Below are 15,721 nucleotides of genomic sequence, written 5' to 3'. Positions count from 1 at the left end.
GATAGCTTCTATTTTGTCTCTGGAGATGTTCAGTTTTTCACCATAGGCCTCAATGGGATCCAAAATGTCCCTCTGCAGAGCCTACAAAAAGAGTGTTTTCAACCTGATGAATCAAAAGAAAGGTTTAACTCTGTGAGATAAATCTATATATCACAATGTAGTTTCACAGATAAATTCTTTCTAGATTTTAACTGGGTATATTGGGTTTTTCACCACAGGCCTCAATGGGATCACAATTATCCATTCACAGATTCTACAAAGAGAATGTTTTCAACCTGCTGAATCAAAAGTATGGCTTAACTCTGTGAGTGGAATCCACACATCAGAAATCAGATTCACCAATTGCTTCTTTCTTGTTTTTTTCTGAAGATATCAGTTTTTCATCAGAGGCTTCAATGGTCTTTCAAATGTCACTTTGCTGATTCTACAAAAGGAGTGTTTTCAATCTGCAGAATCAAAATAAAAGTTAAAAATTTAAGATGAATCCACACATCACAAAGCAGTTTCACAGAAAGCTTCTTTCTGGTATTTTGTTTCCCAGGGATATTCAGTTTTTCAACATAGTCTTCAATGGGCTCTTAAATATCCTTTTCAAGAGTCTTAAAAAAGTGTTTCAACCTGCTGAATCAAAAATATGGTTTAACTCTGTGAGTTGAATCCACACATCAACAAGCAGTGTCACAGACAGCTTCCTTCTAGTTTTTATCTGAGGATATTCACTTTTTCATATGTAGGCCTCAATAGGCTTCTTCACACATTCTACAGAAAGAATGTTTCCAACCCGCTGGATCAAAGGAAAGGGATAACTCTGTAAGGTGAATCCACACATTACAAAGCAGTTTCACAGATTATTTCTTTCTAGTATTTCTCTGGGGATATTCCATTTTTCACCATAGGCCCCAGTGGTCTCCAAAATGTCCCTTCGTGTCTTCTACAAAAGAATTGGTTCCAACTTGATGAATCAAAAGAAAGGTTTAATGCTGTGAGATAAATCCACACATCCCAAAGGAGTTTCACAAATAGCTTTTTTCAAGTGTTTATTTGAGGATATTCAGTTTTCCACAATAGGCCCCAGTAGGCTCCCAAATGTCCCTTCACAGATTCTACAAAAAGAGTGATTCCAACCTGTTGAATCAAAAGAAAGGTTTATCTATTTGAGATGAATCTACACATCACAAATAACTTTCACAGGAAGATTCTTTGTAGTTTTTATCTGTTGATATTCGAGTTCTCAACCATAGACCTTAAAGGGTTCCCAAACATCCCTTTGAAGATTCTACAAAAAGAGTGTTTTCAACTTCCTGAATCAAAAGAAAGGTTTAACTCTGTGAGATGAATCCACACAACACAAAGCAATTTTACAGGTGGTGTCTTTCTAATTTTTGTCTGAAGACATTGTGGTTTTCACCATAGGCCTCAATGGACTCCCAAAGATCTCTTTGCAGATTCTACAAAACAACTACCTCCAACCTGTTGGTTCATAAAAAATTTTTAACAATGTGAGAGGTATCCACACATCACAAAGGAGATTCACACACAGCTTCTTTCTAGTTATTCTTTGGGGATAACCAGTTTGTCAACCTTGGCCTCAGTTGGCTCCCAAATGTCCTTTCATAGATTCTACAAAGAATGTATACAACCTACTGAATCAAAAGAAAGGTTTAATTCTGTGAGATTAATCAACACATCACAAAGCAGTTTAACAGATACCTTCATCCTAGTTTTCATCTGGGTATTTTTGGTTTTTCATCCTTGGCCTCAATGGGCTCCAAAATGTCCCTTTGCAGATTCTACAATAGGGTGTTTGCAATCAGCTGAAATAAAAGAAAGGTTTAAACTCTGTGAGATGAATCCATACAATGCAAACAAGTTTTACAAATAGTTTGTTTCTTTCTAGTATTTTTCTGGGGATATTTGATTTTTCACCATGGGCTTCAACGGGCTCCCAATTCTCCCTTTGCAGATTTTACAAAAAGAGTGTTTTCAACCTGATGAATCAAAAGAGAGGTTTAACTCTGTGAGGTTAATCCACACATCACAAAGCAGATTCACAAATAGCTTCTTTCTACTTTTTATCTGGGGATATTATGTTTTTCACCACCAGCCTCAGATAAGTCTCCCAAATGTCCCTTCAGAAATAATATAAAGTGTGTTTTATATTATATATATTACATATAATATATATTATATATAACATATATATTATATTATATTAATTATATAATAATATATAATTATAATATTATAATATAATATAATAATATATAATTATTATATTATATTAAGAATTATATGAATATATTATATTATATAACCTGCAGAATCAAAAGAAAGGTTAAACTTTGTGATATAGATCCACACATTACAAATTACTTTCACAGATAATTTATTTCTAGTTTTTATCTGGGGATATTTGATTTTTCAAGTTAGACCTCAATGGGCTCCCAAATGGCCCTTTGCAGTTTCTACAAAAATAGGGTATCCAACATGCTGAATCTAAATAAAGGTTTAATTTTGTCAGATGAATCCAGATATCACAAAGCAGTTTCACAAATAGCTTCTTTCTAGTTTTTTTTAAAGTATCTATTGATCATTCTTGAGTGTTTCTCGGAGAGGGGGATGTGGCAGGGTCATAGGATAATAGTGGAGAGAAGGTCAGCAGATAAACACATGAACAAAGGTCGCTGGTTTTCCTAGGCAGAGGTCCCTGCGGCCTTCTGCAGTGTTTGTGTCCCTGGGTACTTGAGATTAGGGAGTGGTGATGGCTCTTAATGAGCATGCTGCCTTCAAGCATCTGTTTAACAAAGCGCATCTTGCACCGCCCTTAATCCATTTAACCCTGAGATGACACAGCACATGTTTCAGAAAGCATGGGGCTGGGGACAAGGCCATAGATCAACAACATCTCAAGGCAGAAGAATTTCTCCTAGTACAGAACAAAACGGAGTCTCCTATGCCTAATCCTTTCTAAACAGACACAGTAACAATCTGATCTCTCTTTCTTTTCCCCACATTTCCCATTTTCTTTTCAACAAAACCACCATCATCATCATGGCCCGTTCTCGATGGTCGCTGTCTCTTCAGAGCTGTTGGGTACACTTCCCAGATGGGGTGGCTGGGCAGAGGTGCTCCTCACTTCCCAGATGGGGCAGCCGAGCAGAGGCTCTCCTCACTTCCCAGACAGGGTGGCCGGGCAGAGGTGCTCCTCACTTCCCAGATGATGGGCATTTGGGCAGAGGGGGAGGCCGGGCAGAGATACTCCTCACCTCCCAGCCGAGGAGTCTGGGAAGAGGCTCTCAATTCCTAGACAGGGAGGCCGGGCAGAGGTGCTCCTCATTTCCCAGATGGAGCGGCCGGGCAGAGGCACTCCACACTTCCCAGATGGGATGGCCAGGTAGAGGCGCTCCTCACTTCCCAGACAGGGCAGTCAGGCAGAGGCGCTCCTCACTTTCACCCAGATGGGGTGGTGGCAGTGCAGAGGCGCTCCTTAACTGTCAGATGGGGTGGCTGGGCAGAGGTGCTCTTCACTTCCCAAACGGGGCAACTGGGCAGAGGTGCTCTTCACTTCCCAAACTGGGCAACTGGGCAGAGGCGCTCCTCACTTCCCAGATGGGGCGGCCAGGTAGAGGCGCTCCTCACTTCCCAGATGATGGATGGCTGGGCAGAGTCTCTCCTCACCTCCCAGATGGGGCAGCCAGGCAGAGGTGCTCCTCATTTCACAGATGGGGCAGCCAGGCAGAGGCACTCCTCACCTCCCAGATGATGGGCGGCCAGGCAGAGGCGCTCCTCACCTCCCAGATGATGGGCAGCCGGTCACAGGTGCTCCTCACCTCCCAGACGGGGCAGCCGGGCAGAGGCACTCCTCAACTCCCAGACGAGGGTGGCCGGGCAGAGGCACTCCTCACCTCCCAGACAGGGGCAGCCAGGCAGAGGCGCTCCTCAACTCCCAGACAGGGCGACTGGGCAGAGGCACTCCTCACCTCCCAGACGGGTCGGCCAGGCACAGGCGCTCGTCACTTCCTCCCAGATGGGGTGGCAGCCGGGCAGAGGTGCTCCACACCTCCCAGATGGGGTGGCTGGGCAGAGGTGCTCCTCACCTCCCAGATGAGGTGGCCAGGTACAGGTGTGCCTCACCTCCCAGATGGGGTGGCCAGGCAGAGGCGCTCCTCACTTCCTTCCAGATGGGGTGGCAGCCAGGCAGAGGCACTCCACACCTCCCAGATGGGGCGGCCGGGCAGAGGTGCTCCTCACCTCCCAGATGGGGCAGCCGGGCTTAGGCTCTCCTCACTTCCCTGATGGGGTGGCTGGGCAGAGGCACTCCTCACTTTACAGACGTGGTGGCCGGGCAGAGGCAATCCTCACCTCCCAGATGGGCAGCCGGGCACAGGTGCTCCTCACCTCCCAGATGGGGCGGCCAGACAGAGGCACTCCTCACTTCCTCCCAGATGGGGTGGTGGCCGGGCAGAGGTGCTCCTCACCTCCCAGACAGGGCAGACAGGCAGAGGTGCCCCTCACCTCCCAGATGGGGCAGCCGGGCAGAGGTGCTCCTCGCTTCCCAGACGGGGTGGCTGGGCCTAGGCTCTCTTCACATCCCAGATGAGGTGGCCGGGCAGAGGCGCTCCTCACATCCCAGAAGATGGGTGGCCATGCAGAGATGCTCCTCACTTCTTATATGGGATGGCAGCGGGGCAGAAGTGCTCCTCACTTCCCAGATGGGGTGGCTGGGCAGAGGGGCTCCTCACATCCCAGAAGATGGGTGGCCAGGCAGAGATGCTCCTTACTTCCTAGATGGGGTGGCGGCCAGGCAGAGGCTGTAATCTTAGCACTTTGGAGGCCAAGGCAGGCTGCTGGGTGGTGGAGGTTGTAGCGAGCAGAGATCACACCACTGCACTCCAGCATGGGGAACATTGAGCATTGAGAGAGCAAGACTCCGTCTGCAATCCCAGCACCTCGGGAGGCTGAGGCGGGTAGATCACTTGAGGCCAGGAGCTGGAGACCAGCCCAGTCAACATGGCAAAACCCCATCTCCACCAAAAGTACAAAAACCAGTCAGGCGTGGTGGTGCATGCCTACAATCCCAGGCACTCAGAAGGCCGAGGCAGGAAAATCATAGGAGCCTGAGGCAGGAAGGTTGCAGCGAGCTGAGATCACGGCAGTGCAGTCCAGCCTCGGCAACAGGGGGAGACCAAAGAAAGAAGTAGAGGGAGACCAAAGAAAGAAGGGAGATGAGGGAGAGGGAGGCAGACCAAAGAAAGAAGGAGAGGGAGACTGAAGAAAGGAGAAGAGGGAGAGGGAGAGGGAAAGGGAGAACTTCTTTCTAGTTTTTAACTGTGGATATGCGGGCATCACTGGGCTCCCAAATGTCCCTTCACAGTTTCTACAAAAATAGGTTCTGCAACCTGTTGAATCTAAATAAAGGCTTAACTTTGTCAGACGAATCCACACATTGCAAAGCAGTTTCACAGATAGCTTCTTTCTAGTTTGTAACTGGGGATATTTGGTTTTTCCCCATAGACCTTTATGGGTTCCCAAATGTCTTTTTGCAGATTATCCAAAGAGAGTGTTTCCAACCTGCTGAATAAAGAAAAAGTCATACTCTGTGAGATGAATCCAGACATCACAAAGCAGTTTCACAGATATGTTCTTTCCAGATTTTATCTGCGGGTTTTCTGTTTTGACTCATAAGCATCAATAAGTTCCAAAATGGATTTTCAAAGATTCTGCAATAAGAGTGTTTCCAACATGCTGTAAAACAGGAGGTTTTAACTCTGTAAGATGAATCTACACATCACAAAGCAGTTTCACAGACAGATTCTTTCTAGTTGTTTACTGGGCATATTCGGTTTTTATTTATAGGCCTCAATGGTCTCCCATATGTCCTTTGACAGATACTTCAAAAAGACTGTTTCCAACTTGCTGAATCAGAAGAAAGGTTTAACTCTGTGAAATGAATCAACACATCACAAAGCAGTTTCAGAGATAGCTTCTTTTTATTTTGTATCTGGGAATTTCTGTTTTTCCCCTAGGCCTCAATAAGCTCCCAAATGTTCCAATGCATATTCTCCAAATAGAGTGTTACCACTCTCCTGAATAAAAAAAAAATATTTCTGTGAGATGTATCCACACATCACAAAGCATTTTCACAGATAACTGCTTTTCAGTTTTTATCTGTGAATACTAAGTTTTCCCCATAGGACTGAATTTGCTCCCAGTTGTCCGTTCGTAGATTCCCCAAAAAGAGTGTTTCCAACCTGCTGAACCAAGAGAAAGGTTTAACTATGTGAGGTGAATCTTGACATAACAAAGCAGTTTCACAGATAGATTCTTTCTAGTTTTTATCTGGGGTTATTTCGTTTTGCCTCATAGGCTTCAATGGGCTCCAAAATGCCTTTTTGCAGATTCTGCCAAAAGAGTTTTTCCAACCTGCTGAATCAAAAGGAAGGTTTAAATCTGAGAGATGAATCCACACTTCTAAAAGCAATTTCACTGAAAGTTTCTTTTTAGTTTTTATCTGGGGATATTTTGTTTTGCCCCATAGGCCTCAAAGGGCTCTTAAGTGTCCCATTGCAGATTCTTCAAAAAAGTGTTTCCGACCTGCTGAATCAAAAGAAAGGTTTAACTCTGTAAGATGAATCCACATATTCCAAAGCAGGTTCACAGATAGCTTCTTTCTAGTTTTTATCTTGCAATATTTGGTGTTTCCCTGTAAACCTCAGTGGGCTCCCAAATGTCTCCTTTCAGATTCTCAAAAAAGAGTGTTTCCAACCTGCTGAATCAAAACAAAAGCTTATCTGTATGAGATGAATCCACAAATCACAAAGCAATTTCACACATAGCTTCTTTCTAGTTTTTATCTGGGGATACTTGCTTTTTTTCTCAGGCCTCAATGGGTTCTGTATTGTCCCTTCACATATTCTCCAAAGAGAGTTGTTCCAACCTGCCGAATCAAAGAAAAGTTTATACTTTGTGAGATGAATTCACACATCACAAAGCAGTTTAATGGATAGCTTCTTTCTAGTTTCTATCCTGGGATATTTGTTTTTTTTTCCCCACAGGCCTGAAAGGGCTCTGAAATGTCTTCTCACAGAGTCTCTGAAAAGACCTGCTGAATCAAAAGAAATGTTAAACTCTGTGACATAAATACACACATCAAAAAGCAGTTTCAAAGATATTTGTAGTTTTTTCTGAGGATATTCAGTTTTTCCCCATAGACCTCAAAGGACTCCCAAATGTGCCTTCTTAGATCCTCCAAAAAAGAGTATTTCCAACCTGCTGGATCAAAAGAAAAGTTTAACTCTTTGAGATTAATCCACATGTCATAAAACAGTTTCACACAAGCTTCTTTCTAGTTTTCATCTGGGGATGTTTGGTTTTTCCCCATAGCCCTCAACGAGCTCTGATATGTCCTTTTGAAGATTCTCCAAAAAGTAAGTTTCCAATCTGCTGAATCAAAAGAAGTGTTTAACTCTGTGAGAGTAATCCATACATCACAAAGCAGTTTTACACATTGTGTCTTTCTAGTTTGTCTGTGGATGTTTGCATTTTCCCCATAGGCCTCAATGGGCTCCCAAATGTCCCTTCCCAGATTCTCCAAATAGAGTGTTTCCAACCTGCTGAATCAAAAGAAAGGTTTAACTCTGTGAGATGAATCAACACATCATAAAGCAGTTTTGGAGAGAACTTCTTTATAGTTTTTATCTGGGAATATTCTGTTTTTCCCCATAAACCTCACTAAGATCCCAAATGTCCCTTTGCAGGTTCTCAGAAAAGAGTGTTTCCAATTTGCCAAATCAAGAGAAAAATTTAACTGTGTGACAAGAATCCACACATCACAAAGCAGTTTCACAGAGAGCTTCTTTTTCGTTTTTGTTTTTTTTTTTATATACTTTAAGTTTTAGGGTAGATGTGCACAACGTGCAGGTTTGTTACATATGTGTACATGTGGCATGTTGGTGTGCTGCACCCATTAACTCATCATTTAACATTAGGTATATCTCCTAATGCTATCCCTCCCCCCTCCCCCCACCTCACAACAGGACCCGGTGTCTGATATTCCCCTTCCTCTGTCCATGTGTTCTCATTTTTCAATTCCCACCTATAAGTGAGAACATGCAGTGTTTGGTTTTTTGTCCTTGTGATAGTTTTCTGAGAATGAAGGTTTCCAGCTTCATCCATGTCCCTACAATGAACACGAACTCATCCTTTTTTTTAGAGTTGCATAGTATTTCATGGTGTATATGTGCCACATTTTCTTGATCCAGTCTCTCATTTTTGGACATTTGGGTTGGTTCCAAGCCTTTGCTATTGTGAATGGTGCCCCAATAAACATATGTGTGCATGTGTCTTTATAGTGGCATGATTTGTAATCCTTTGGGTATATACCCAGTAATGGGATGGCTGGGTCAAATACATTTCTAGTTCTAGATCCCTGAGGAATCGCCAAACTGACTACCACAATGGTTGAACTAGTTTACAGTCCCACCAACAGAGTAAAAGTGTTCCTATTTCTCCACATCCTCTCCAGCACCATCTGGAGATATATGGTTTTGCCACATAGGCTTCAAAGGGCCCTAAGTGTCATTTCACAGATTCTGCCAAAACAGTGTTTCCAAACTGCTTAATCAAAAGTGCAGTTGAGTTGTGAGATGAATCCACCCATCACAAAGCGGTTTCACAGATTGCTTCTTTCTAGTTTTATCTGGAAATATTCAGTTATGCCCTATAGGCTTCAAAGGGCTCCCAAATGTCCCTTCACAGATTCTCCAAAAAGAGTGTTTGCAACCTGACAAATCAAAAGAAAGGTTAAACTCTGTGAGATTAATCCACATGTCACAAAGCAGTTTCATAGATAGCTTATTTCCGGTTACTGTCTGGGAATATTCTGTTTTTCCCCATAGTCCTCAATGGGCTCTCAAATGTCCCTTTGCAGATTCTCCAAAAACAGCGTTTCCAATCCACTGAACCAAAAAAGTTTTAACTCTGTGAGATGAATCCACACATCATGAAACAGTTTCACCGATAGCTTCTTTCCAGTTTGTATCTGGGGTTATTCATTTTTTTTCCCATAGGCCTAAATGGGTTCCCAAATATTCCTTCACAGATCCTCCAAAAAGGGTGTTTCCAACCTGCTTAATTAAAAGATATGTTTAAGTCTGTGAGATGAACCAACACATCACAAAGTAGTTTCAGAGATAACTTCTTTCTAGTTTTTCTCTGGGAATATTCTGTTTTTCCCCATAGTCCTCAATGGGCTCCCAAATGTCCCTTTGCAGCTTCTCCCAAAAAAGTTTTACCACAATGCTGAATCAAAAGGAAAGGATAATTCTGTGAAATGTATCACAAAACAGTTTCACAGGTAGCTTCTTTGTACTTTTTATCTAGGGATGTTAGTTTTTTCTCCATAGGCCTCAATAAGCCCCAAATGTCTTTTCACAGATTCTCGAAAAAGAGTCTTTCCAACCTGCTGAATCAAAAAAGGTTTAACTCTGTGAGATGAATCTACACATCACAAAGCAGTTTCAAAGATAGCTTCTCTCTAGTTGTAATTTGGAAATATGCCATTTTCTCCATAGGCCTCAATCTGCGCCCAGTTGTCCCTTCACAGATTCCCCAAAAAAAGTGTTTTCAAACTGCTGAATCAAAGGAAATTTTAAACTCAGAGATAAATCCACACATGAAAAAGTAGTTTTAAACATAGTTTATTTGTAGTTTATATATGGGGATATTCAATTTTTCACCATAGGCCTCAAAGGGCTCCCAAATGTCCCTTCACAGATGCTCCAAAAAGAGTGTTTCCAATCTGCTGGATCAAAAGAAAAATTTAACTCTTTAAGATGAATCCACACATCACAAAGCAGTTTCACAGATAGTTTCTTTCTCGTTTTTATCTGGGGATATATTGTTTTGCCACATAGGCTTCAATGGGCTCCAAAATATCTTCTCTCAGATTCTGCAAAAAGAGTGTTTCCAACCTGCTGAATCAAAAGAAAGGTTTAACTCTGTATATGAATCTACACTTCACAAAGCAGTTTCACAGATAGCTTATTTCTAGTTTTTATCTGGGGATATTCTGTTCTTCCCCATAGGCCTCAATTGGATCCCAAATGTCCCTTTGCAGATTCTCCAAAAGAAGTGTTTCCAACCTGCTGAATCAAAAGAAAGGTTTAACTGTGTGTGGTGAATCCATATATTACAAAGCAATTTCACAGATAGCTTCTTTTCAGTTTTCATCTGGGAATATTTGGTTTTTCCCCATAGTCCTCAATGGGCTCCAAATAGTCCCTTCACAGATTCTCCAAAAATAATGTTTCAGATAGCTTCTTTCTTGTTTTTGCCTGAGGACATTCGGTTTTTCTCCATAGGCCTCAATGGGCTCCCACATGTCCCTTCGCTGATTCTCCAAAAAGGGTGTTTTCAGCCTGCTGCATCAGAATAAAGGTTTAACTCTGAGATCAACCAACAAAACACAATTCAGTTTCAGAGATAGCTTCTTTCTGGTTTTTATCTGGGAATATTCTGTTTCCCCGCATAGGCCTCAATAAACTCCCAAATGTCCCTTTGCAGCTTCTCCAAAAAGAGTGTTACCACCCTGCTGAATCAAAAGAAAGGGATAATTCTGTGAGATGTATCTGCACTTCACAAAGCAGTTTCACAGGGAGTCTCTTTCTTGTTTTTATCTAGTAATACTCGGTTTTTCCCAATAGGCCTCAATAAGCTACCAAATGAATCTTTGCAGATTCTCAAAATACAGTGTTTACAACTTGCCGAATGAAATAAAAATTTAACTCTGTGAGATGAATCCATACATCACAAAGCAGTCTCACAGAGAGTTTCTTTTGAGTTTTTATAGGGGAATGTGTGGTTTTGCCTCATAGGCATCAGTAATCTCCAAAATGTCTTTTCACAGATTCTGCAATAAGAATGTTTCCAACCTGCTGAATCAAAATAAAGCTTTATTTCTGAGAGATGAGTTAACACATCACAAAGCTGATTCACAGACAGCTTCTTTCTAGTTTCAGCTTCTTTCTAGATTCTGTCTGGGAATATTTGGCTTTTCCCCATAGTCCTCAAAGGGCTCCCAAATGTCATTTTGCAGATTCTCCATAAAGAGTGTTTTCTACCTGTGAAATCAAAGGAAAGTTTAAACTCTGTAAAATGTATCCATACAACATATAGCAGTTTCAGAGATAGCTTCTTTATTGTTTTTATCTGGGAATATTATCTTTTTACACATATGCTTCAATAAGCTCCCAAATGTCCCTTCCATATTCTCCAAATAGAGTGTTACCACCCTACTAAATCAAAACAAAATTTTAATTCTATGAGATGTATCCACACACCACAAAGCAGTTTCACAGATAGCTACATTCTAGTTTTTATCTGGGGATATTATGTTTTCTCTATAGGCTTTAATGTGCTCCCAAAAGTCCCATCCTAGATTCCCCAAAAAGACACAAAGACAATTCACAGATAGCTTAATTCTCATTTTTATCTGGGGATAGTCAGTTGTTTTTAATAGTCCAGAATGGGTTCCAAATGTTTCTTGAAAGATATTCCCAAAAAAGTGTTTCCAACCTGCTGAATCAAAACAGAGGTTTAAATCTGTGAAATGAATCTACACATCACAAGGCAGTTTCACAGAAAATTTCTTTCAAATTTTCTTCTAGGAATATTTGGTTTTTCCCCATAGACCTCAATGGGTTCCAAAATGTTTCTTCACAAATTCTCCAAAAACAGTGTTTCCAACCTGCTGAATCAAAAGAAAGGTTTAACTCTGTTAGTTGAATCGACACATTACAAAGCAGTTTCACTGAATTCTTTCTAGATTTTATCCAGGGATAATTGATTTTTCCCAATAGGCCTTAATGGTCCCCCAAATGTCCCTTCACAGATTCTCCAAAAAGAGTGTTTCCAGAGTGCCAAACCAAAAGAAATGTTTAACTCTGTGAGATGAAACCACACATCTCAAAGCAGTTTCCTAGAAAGCTTTTTTCTTGTTTAATTTGGGAATGTTCTGTTTTTCCCCCACAGGTCTCAATCAGCTTCAAATATCTTTTCACAGATTCACCAAAAAGAGTGTTTCCAACGTGCAGAATCCAAAGACAAGTTTAGCTCTCTGAGATGAATCCACACATTGCCTAGCAGTTTCACAGATAACTTCTTTCTTGTCTTTATCTGGGAACATTCTATTTTGACAAATAGGCTTCAATGGCTTTCAAATGTCCTTTCCCAGAGTGCACCAAAAGGGAGTTTCAAACTTGCTGAATCAAAAGAAAGGTTTAAATCTTTGAGATTAATCCACACATCACAAAGAAGTTTCACAGATACCTTCTTTCTAGGTTTTTTCTACTTTTTCTCTGGGATAATTGGTTCTTCCCCATAGATCTCAATGGGCTCCATAATGTCCCTTTGCAGATTCTCTAAAAACACTGTTTCCAGCCTGCTGAATGAAAAGAAAGCTTTAACTCTGTGAGATGAATACACACTTCACAAAGCAGCTTCACAGATCACTTCTTTCTAGTTTTTATCTGAGGGTATTAAGTTTTACCCAACAGGCATCAATGTGCTTGCTAATGTCCCCTCACAGATTCTCCCAAAAGAGTGTTTCCAACCTGCTGAATCAAAAGAAAGTTTTAACTCTGTGAGATGCATCCACACCTCACAAAGCAGTTTCATGGATACCTTCTTTCTAGTATATATCTGGGAATATTCAGTTGTTCCCCATTAGCCTAAATGGGCCTCCAAACGTCCCCTTGCAGATTCTCCAAAATTGTGTTTTCAACCTGTTGATTCAAAAAGAAGGTTTAAGTCTTTGAGAATAATCTATACACCACAAAGCATTTTCACGGATAGCTACTCTGTAGTGATGATCTGGGGATGTTTGGCTTTTCTCCATAGACCTCAATGGGTGCCCAAATGTTTCTTCACAGATTCTCCAAAAACAGCGTCTCTAACCTGATGAATTAAAAGAAAGATTTAACTGTGTGAGATGAATCCACACGTCACAAAGTAGTTTCACAAATAGCTTCTTTCTAGTTTCTGTCTAGGGGTATTCACTATTTCAATATAGGCCTCAATGGGCTCCCAAATGCCCCTTGGCACATTATCCAAAAAGAGTGTTTCCAAACTGCTCAATTAAAACAAAGCTTTAACTCTGTGAGATGAATCCATAAATCACCTCAGTTTCAAACATAGCTTCTTTCTACTTTCTATCTGGGAATATACACTTTTTCCCTATAGCCCACAATGGGCTCCAAATGTCCCTTCACACATTCTCCAAAAAGAGTGTTTTCAACCTGGTGAGTTAAAAAGAGGTTTAACTCTGTGAGATGAATCTACACATCACAAAGTAGTTTCACAGATACCTTCTTTCCAGTTTTTAACTGGGGATATTCTGTTTTCGCCCATAGGCCTCAAAGGTTATCCAAATGTCCATTCACAGATGCTCCAAAAAGAGTGTTTCCAACCTGCTGAATCCAAGAAAGGTTTAACTTTGTGAGATGAATACACTTCACAAAACAATTTCAAAGACAGCGAACTAGCTTTCATCTGGGGATATTGGGTTTTCCCCATAGGTATCAATGGGCTCCCAAATTGTACCTTCTCAGATTCTCCAAAACGAGTGTTTCCAGCATGCTGAATCTAAAGAAAATTTTATCTCTTTGAGATGAATCCAAAAATCACAAAGAAATTTCACAGATAACTTCTTTCTAGTTTTTATCTGGGGATTCTTTTTTTCTATGGGCCTCAAAGGGCTACCAAATGTTCCTTTGCAGATACTACAAAAAGAGTGTTTACAACGTGCTGAATAAAAAAAAAGTTTATCTCTGGGAGATAAATCCACACATCAAAAACCAGTTTCTCAGATAACTTCTTTCTAGTTTTTATATGGGGATAATCTGTTTTGCCCCACAGGCCTCAATGTGCTCCCAAATGTCTCTTTGAAGATTTTACGAAAAGAGTGTTTCCAACCTGCTGTATCAAAAGAAAGGTTTAACTCTGTGAGATGAACTCACACACCAAAACGTAGTTTCACAAATCGCTTCTTTCTACTTTTTATCTCAGGATATTTTTAGTTTTTCCCCATAGGCCTTCATGGGCTCTGAAATGTCCCTTTGCAGATTCTCCAAAAACTGTGTTTACAAGCTGCTGAATTGAAAGAAAGCTTTAAAACTGTGAGAGAAGTCCACACATCACAAAGCTGTTTCACAGATAGCTTCTTGCTAGTTTTTATCTGAGGATATTTTGTTTTTATCCATAGGCCAAAATGGGCTCCCAAATGTCCCTTTGCAGATTCTCCAAAAAAGGTGTTTCCAACCTGCGTAATCAAAAGGTAATTTTACCTTTGTGAAATTAATCCACAAATCACATAGCAATTTCACAGACAGCTTCTTTCTAGTTTTTCTCTGGAGATATTGAGTTTCTTTCCATAGGCCTCAAAAGGCCTTTCAATGTCCCTTCACAGACTCTGTAAAAAGAGTATTTCCAACCTGCTGAATCAAAAAAAAAAAAAAAAATGCCGAGGTCTGTGAGATGAATCCACACATCACAAAGCAGTTTCACAGATAGCTTCTTTCTAGCTTTTATCTGGGGAGGTTCTTTTTTTTTTTTTTTTTTGCATAGGCCTCAGTGGACTCCTAAATGACTCTTTGCAGATTCTACAAAAACAGTGTCTCCAACCTGCTAAATCAGAAGAAAGGTATATCCCTGTGAGATGAACTTTCATATCACAAAACAGTTTCACAGATAGCTTCTTTCTAGCTTTTATTTAGGTTATTCTGTTTTTCCCCGTAGGCCTCAATAAGCACCCCAATGTCATTTTCTAGATTTTCCAATTAGAGGGTTTCCAACCTGCTGAATCAAAAGAACAGTTTCACTCTGTGAACTGAATACACACATCACAAAGCAGTTTCACAGATAGCTTCTTTTTAGTTTTTATCTGGGGATATTCAGTGTTTCCCCATAAGCCTCAAAGGGGTCCCAGACGTCCCATCACAAAGTCTCCAAAAAGAGTGTTTCCAACCTCTTGGATCAAAAGTAAGATTTAACTCTGTGAGGTGAATCCATAAAAGACAAAGCAGTTTCACAGATAGTTTTTTCTAGTTTTTATCTGGGGATATTCTGTTTTTACTTACAGGCCAAAATGGCTCCAAAATATTTCTTCACAGAACCTCCAAAAAAAGTGATTCCAACCTGCTGAATTAAAGTTTTAACACTGTGAGATGAATACACGTCACACAGGATTTTCACAAATAACTTCTTTGTTGTTTTTATCTCGGTATATTCGCTTTTTTCTCATAGGTTTCAATGTCTCCCAAATGTCCCATTGCACATTCTCCAAAAACGGTTTTTCCAACCTGCTGAATCAAAAGAAAGGTTTAACTCTGAGAGATGAGTCCACTTATCACAAAGCAGTTTCACAGATAGATTCTTTCTTGTTTTTATCTGGGGATATTCGGTTTAGCCCCGTATTCCTCAATGGTCTCCCAAATGTCTCTTTGTCGATTCTCCAAAAAAAAGTGTTTCCATCCTGCTGATTCAATAGAAAGTTCAACTCTGTAAGATGAATCCACACATCACATAGCAGTTTCACAGATAGCTTCTTTCTAGTTTATCTCTAGGGATATTTGTTTTTTCCATATATGCCTCAATGGGCTCCCCAACAACCTTTCAAGGATTCTACAAAATGAGTGTTATCAACCTGCTGAATCAAAACAAAGGC

General features: G+C 40.8%; 1 protein-coding gene across 1 annotated transcript; it reads left to right on the top strand.

The window, feature by feature from the left end:
- The first annotated feature begins 3,143 nt into the window (after positions 1–3,143).
- LOC129042065 (uncharacterized) lies at positions 3,144–15,363 on the top strand. The gene is made up of 6 exons (XM_054497665.2): positions 3,144–3,185; positions 3,308–3,384; positions 3,576–3,780; positions 3,970–4,149; positions 14,261–14,332; positions 15,301–15,363. The coding sequence occupies exons 1-6, from the start codon at positions 3,144–3,146 to the stop codon at positions 15,361–15,363; spliced, it is 639 nt and encodes a 212-aa protein (XP_054353640.1).
- Positions 15,364–15,721: the final 358 nt, after the last annotated feature.

Source organism: Pongo pygmaeus, chromosome 7 (genome assembly GCF_028885625.2).
Source record: "Pongo pygmaeus isolate AG05252 chromosome 7, NHGRI_mPonPyg2-v2.0_pri, whole genome shotgun sequence".
Classification (NCBI taxonomy): Eukaryota; Metazoa; Chordata; class Mammalia; order Primates; family Hominidae; genus Pongo; species Pongo pygmaeus.
This window is presented reverse-complemented; position numbering and strand designations above follow the sequence as displayed.

Coding starts and splice junctions, on each gene's coding strand:
- LOC129042065 (XM_054497665.2), top strand. CDS start 3,144: ATGGGGCAGCCGAGCAGAGGCTCTCCTCACTTCCCAGACAGG. Junction 3,186..3,307: donor CTCCTCACTTCCCAGACAGG/GTGGCCGGGCAG, acceptor CTCAATTCCTAG/ACAGGGAGGCCGGGCAGAGG. Junction 4,150..14,260: donor CTCACCTCCCAGATGGGGTG/GCCAGGCAGAGG, acceptor TTTTATCCATAG/GCCAAAATGGGCTCCCAAAT.